The 2,860-nt window shown below is 34.2% G+C and overlaps 1 protein-coding gene across 1 annotated transcript; it reads left to right on the plus strand.

The window, feature by feature from the left end:
- On the plus strand, positions 238–1,970 carry LOC105172916 (protein SHI RELATED SEQUENCE 3-like). Its single transcript, XM_011094532.2, has 2 exons — positions 238–785; positions 1,448–1,970. The coding sequence occupies exons 1-2, from the start codon at positions 488–490 to the stop codon at positions 1,792–1,794; spliced, it is 645 nt and encodes a 214-aa protein (XP_011092834.1). The 5' UTR covers positions 238–487; the 3' UTR covers positions 1,795–1,970.

Here is a 2,860-nt window from a genome sequence, read left to right on the forward strand (position 1 = left end):
TAAATTAGCGAAGGTCGCTGTCAATTGCTTTTTCCGAGTTGTATTTACTGTTTGGTGCGTAGTGTAAAATATTGGAAATCTCACAACCACTGTAGCCGTAGTACGTTTTTACAGAAACAGATCCTTCACCCCAAAATAATTCCAAATACTATTATTCTTCCACAAAGATAATAAAGCTTCAATTAACACACACACACACCCCCGCCCCTACCCCCACCCCCCACAAAACAAAAGTAGTATAGTACACTTGAGCAGTGAGTCTTGATATGAACTAATCTAGCAACAACTGGAAGAAGAAGAAGAGGAAGTAGAAATCACAAGGAAACTTCACCATTACTATATATATAAACCAAACGCCACAAGAAGAAAAAGCCCAGAAAAATTATAACAAAAACCATTTTCTTAAAATGAAAAATCATTTTCTGTTTTAAAAGAACCCATTTTTCTTCTTTTCTCAACCTTTTTGTATTTTTTTATTTATGTTGTGATGATGAGAGGAGGAGAAATATTAAACAGCAGTTCATCATCGAGTAGTAGGAGGTGCCAAGACTGTGGAAATCAAGCCAAGAGAGAGTGCCAACACTTGAGGTGCAGAACCTGCTGCAAGAACCGAGGGTTTGAGTGCCAAACCCACGTTAAGAGCACTTGGGTTCCGGTTTGCAGGAGGCAACCCACGCACCATATCATGCACCACCACCACCAGATTTCCTCCACTCTTCACCAACACCAGCTCCTCCATGGATCAAACCCTAAGAGACACAGACAAAATCAAGCAGCATTTTTAGGTACTCCCTATATTTTGATTTCGCCTTTCCCCTCACTGTTGCCCAGATTCTGCAGATCGCGCACAACACTCCCACTCCACGCAGTAATTATTGTGTTTTCTTTCACACACACATATATGTACCTGTTCATTCATCATTTCATTCTTGGAAACCTATCTGCGTATAGTGTGTTTTAATAGTAACCCACAAACCCTAGCTACTGCTTCATACTACTATACAAAATGATAGAAAAATTCGACCGAAAATTTGAATTTTACTTAATTTTTAGGATATGTTTGGATTGATTAATTTGAAAAAATGATTTTAAATCGCAAAGAATTTAGAATCCACCAATGGTCAAGAAAACATAGTTTAAATTTAGAATAAAAGGATTTAAAATTATAGAAACAATTCCATCAATTCAAATATAACTTAGTACTTTTATTTTGTTAAATTATAATACAAACATATGTAGAACATATATAATGCCGAATTTTTTTTATCGAAATTAATTAATCTCTCTCTCTATATATATAATCTATATATGGAAAATAATAAATAAAATTTCTTTGATTGATTTTCTTCATGATATTAATTATAATATATATATAAAAGCTTGTCGATTCAAAAAAAAAAAAAAGGAAAAATAAAAAAGAGGATGAATGGTGGTTGTTCCTTTTTAGGGTTTCAAATTGAAGGGACTTTGCCGGGTGAAATGAGTTTCCCTGCAGTTTTCCGATGTGTACGGGTGAGCTCAGCAGACAATATGGTGGATCAGTATGCATACCAGACGTCGGTGAGCATCGGAGGGCATGTATTCACCGGAATTTTGTACGATCAGGGTCCAGAGGATCAACTGGAGGAAAGTGGAAACTATGTCACCGGAGAGAGCTCTTCTGATGGCTTGTTGCAGCAGCATCCTAATTTCGTCAACAGAGCTACTACTGGTACAGTCTCTTCTTCATATCCTACCTCTTTCTGTGCAGTTACCGCTGCTACTTCGCAGTTCTCTCAATACCCAAAATCTTGATACAGCGTGTGTTTGGGCATCAGGAGTATACGCACCCAACTAGAATTGGAATAAGAAATTCTTAATTTTGCTGAAATTGGAATAAAATTATTTCCAGCAATTCTTGCTAGTTTCCCCTTTTTCTCAATTATGTGTATGTAATTAATTACCTCAATCAGTACAATGCGAAGGAATTTGAAATTTTTATATTGATTAAATGGGGAAAGAAAATAACTGCATAAGAATTAAACTATTCTTAATTTTGTGATTCCAATGCATAAGAATTAAACTATTCTTAATTTTGTGATTCCAATGAAGAATTATTTGCTGTTTGTCGATCTGTGGTTTAAGTTTTTGCGTACACAACGTATCTTGCTCATGATTTGCGTTTTGTCTCGTTATGGTTCTGAAGTCTTGTTTTTGTTTGGTGATTATGTGAACAAGTTATTTTTTTATGAGTAGTTTGTGAACTTCAAAGCCAACTTTTCTCCAGATTTTGCGTTGGGCTTGTTGTCTTTTATGGCTGAAGAATTCACAGTTAGGGTATTGATATATATGCACTGGAAGAAACTAAGATTGATCAAATAGAATTTATCTGTATTAATTCTTGGTCATTAATTCATCATAATAATCAACCAAGATTAAATCAATCATACAATAATTAAGTATAATATATTTATCACATGATTGATTATTTTTTTTAAACATATATATCTACTATATAAAAAATATATTATATTTATTATATGATTAATTCAAATTTGATTGAGTTACTTGAATCGGGTTACGGTGAAAAAGTTATAATTGGTGGGCATCTTGTACTGAAAGTGGAGGTGGTGTGCGCGCAGAAAGCATGCACCGAGTAAATTAAACCACGCTTTTAGTTAAGCATTAATGCTTAAAGGGACTCACAGTACTAGCTAGCTAGCCAATGGAAAAGTTATGAAGGATGCCCCTCATTTACACAACAATCAGGAATATATATATCCTATAAGTAATTATTATGACATAATCCAGGGAGAACACATTATTAGTCCTACACAAATTAATTTTCTCCATGTAGTACTGTAATTTTAAAATTTTCATA

The sequence above is a fragment of the Sesamum indicum genome, linkage group LG10 (genome assembly GCF_000512975.1).
Source record: "Sesamum indicum cultivar Zhongzhi No. 13 linkage group LG10, S_indicum_v1.0, whole genome shotgun sequence".
Classification (NCBI taxonomy): Eukaryota; Viridiplantae; Streptophyta; class Magnoliopsida; order Lamiales; family Pedaliaceae; genus Sesamum; species Sesamum indicum.

Excerpts from the sequence above, each read along its gene's own strand:
- LOC105172916 (XM_011094532.2), top strand. The coding sequence starts at position 488 with ATGATGAGAGGAGGAGAAATATTAAACAGCAGTTCATCATCGAGTAGT. Across the intron at positions 786-1,447 it reads AAATCAAGCAGCATTTTTAG|GGTTTCAAATTGAAGGGACT; the intron begins GTACTCCCTATA and ends GTTCCTTTTTAG.